Source organism: Solanum tuberosum, unplaced genomic scaffold (assembly GCF_000226075.1).
Source record: "Solanum tuberosum cultivar DM 1-3 516 R44 unplaced genomic scaffold, SolTub_3.0 scf00423, whole genome shotgun sequence".
In the NCBI taxonomy this organism is placed as follows: Eukaryota; Viridiplantae; Streptophyta; class Magnoliopsida; order Solanales; family Solanaceae; genus Solanum; species Solanum tuberosum.
Window position 1 is genome coordinate 45,423 of NW_006239348.1, and position 2,936 is coordinate 48,358.

At 29.7% G+C, this 2,936-nt stretch overlaps 1 protein-coding gene across 2 annotated transcripts in view; it reads right to left on the reverse strand.

Annotated features, from left to right (window-relative positions):
• Positions 1–2,611: 2,611 nt before the first annotated feature.
• The window catches only part of LOC102599997 (uncharacterized), a 1,196-nt gene continuing 871 nt past the window's right edge, over positions 2,612–2,936 (reverse strand). The window contains exon 2 of one of the 2 annotated variants that reach the window (XM_006363047.2): positions 2,612–2,934. In XM_006363047.2, coding sequence (XP_006363109.1) covers positions 2,827–2,934 — 108 coding nt within the window. In that variant the 3' untranslated portion in view covers positions 2,612–2,826. The remainder of the gene's footprint in view (positions 2,935–2,936) is intronic. The other variant, XM_006363046.2, reaches the window with a different exon arrangement.

Here is a 2,936-nt window from a genome sequence, read left to right on the forward strand (position 1 = left end):
GAGATCGTGGAAAAGGTAGAGAGACCTACCAATAGCGCTCTAAGACTCAAGATGCCAATAAATTTGATTTTAAGAAGTTGAGTGGCCTCTAGAGCTATGCCGAGAAGAAAGCACAGTCTGAGAAGAAGGGATGCTACATATGCGGAGGACCACATGGTTGAAACTGTCCCAGCTTAAAGAGTCTCAGTGCCATGGTGCGTGAGCAGAAAGGGCAAAGGCAAGGAGAAGGTTTAGGCACATCACAGTTGGGTACCATAGGACTATGTGGAGTTATCAAGAAGCAACCTATTCAACCGGATGACATGGAAATCAGTACATAAACCTCACCATCAACAACAAGACTGCTCATGCACTGATCGACTGGACCAACTCATAATTTTATGACCGAGGTTGGAGCGAAGAGACTAGAGTTGAGCTCACTCCAATTAACTTTACGCATTAAGACTGTAAATGTCGAGGCTCAAAGTTCTCTACAATACAATCTTTCCTAGCAATCCTTTTGTGCAGGGACGGCTCTTGCCTTTGTAAAATAAGACTTATGCCTTAGGCCCCCAAATTATTATCAAGAACAAATTATGTGTTAAAATTTTTATAGAAAAAATTGATTAATTATGATAAAAAAAATATATTATTTTACACACTTTAACATCTTTTATACTTTGTTAAAAAAAAGAATCAATAGTGAAAAGTGTTGAACAAAGTGAATTACAAATTCTTTTTTTTTTTAATTTTAGTTTCAAACATTACAACAAACATATTAAAATGGTGTATATCAAGTCATCAACTTCTTGAATCAGATTCTATGGTTCTTATAACTCTTATCTTTATTTAATATTTGTCAACTTATTACTTATAAAATTATGTTTACAATTCATATAATAATTGTCTCACTGAAATGGTGTTTTTCAATGTTGAGTTGATAAAATCTTACCTAAAATCAATAACTGAAAAAATACTAAATCTAATAATTTCCATCTAAATAGTGTAAGAAAAATAAATTTTGAATAATATGTATACGAAGTTTGTTTATATTTTAGGCCTCAAATTGAAATTTTGCTTTAGGCCCCCAATTACGTTGAGCCGCTCCTGCTTTTGTGTTATCTCTTCCATTCTCTTAGCGATTTCTAGAGTTTTAGGCTGACTTGACATAGCAAAATTTGAGCAAGAGGTGCAAGAACTTAAGCAAGTTGTCAAGTACCACACGTGTGCTTAGTAAAAAGTCAAAGGATGTGACAATAGGGTGAGCCTCACATACATTTTGTTGGTTGTGTGTTATTCATTGTACAAAATAAATCGGCCTAAGGTGGCGGGAGTGAATATAGAGACGAGGTTTGTATTTGAGAGTGAAGAACACCATTAATGTAGAATGACACTTGTGAAATTTACTTTTTTATTTACAATAAAAATATTGTGTTTCTCATTTTAAAAATATTATCTTCCTAGAAAGAAAAAAAATCATTCGTAATGGCTTGTTCCAAAAACCGCATACTACTTGGCAATAATTAAGCTCCACCTTCTGGTATTAATTATTGCATTCATGTCCCACACACCTTGTTCACTTTTGTGTCAATTATTTGAAATTGTCATTTAACTATTTAAGTAGCTTCATTACAAAATAATCTACGTAATTATAATACTAGCTAGCCATTTCAAGATAAGACATGTTTAAGCTAATTTACATTAAGGAATTAATATTTGATAATTAAAAAAAAATAGGAAGGAGCAAAATATCATCAAATGCAAGCTTTTTAAAGTTATTTTCTCAATATGAAATTGGGATCTTCTATAATAAATATAAATATAAAAATCATTTGATTAGGACATTTTAACAATATACTCCTATATCATACGTCATAACTCATAATTTATGTTAGCTTTTCTACTGGGTTATTATTTGACATTTGACAAGTGATAGCGGATCAATCAATTTTATAGATAGCTATCTTTTTTTTTTCCTTTTCTATTTCCTTTAGTTGCAATTTATACGGTGTACAATTTTTTCCGGAATTAGCTAAAAAAATGATATTTTTAAATATAGCTTTAAATTTAACATTTTACATTTAATTCTTAATAAGAGTATTTGTAATTATAAAAATATTTATAACTTATTTTAAATTCATAAATTTCAAAGATTATTTTTTTATAAAAATCGTAATCAATCAAATTATATCATCTAAATTTTGATAGGACGAATAATTTTGGTGGGGTGAACCAAAAAGATAAAAGAAGATTTTATGATATAATTGAAATCCTACACACACCTAATAAATATGATGTTACAATTACCAAACTGTATTTCCAATATGCAATTATATATCTTTTGTACTTTAATCTATTCTTTATTTCCTTTTCCATTTCTTTTCCTACAACACTATGACTGTCCAAAAACCACTATGAAGGTGGGAGTCATTGGTGACTTGATGCAGAGATGGACTCCATAAATTCTTTATCTAAATACTGCTTCAATTTGTTTGTTTGATTTTTATTTGATAAAAAAAAATAAAATTGTAATTTTAAACTAAAAACATATCAAATATCATTTAATCATGTGATTCTAAACATATTTTGTAAAATAAAAAAAAAAGACATTATTATAATGAAATTTTAAAAATAAGGAAACCAAACAAATTAAAATATATAGAGAAGGAAAACATCAAATCATATAATTGGGCTCAATCAAAGCCTGGTTGACTCACTGAAACTATATTCATTCGGCTTGAATCATTGCCCAAAGAACAAAAAATAAAAATAAAAATAAAAATTACACTAACGATAAACAACTATATATATATATATATATATATTAACAATTATTGATGAATCGACTTAGCCATCGAACCCGGTCTGACTCCACACTGCATCTCGAACTCGACTCATGTCCCGACCCTTTAATGTCCTTCCCACACCTTCAAACATTGAATCGGTTGTTGATTTAG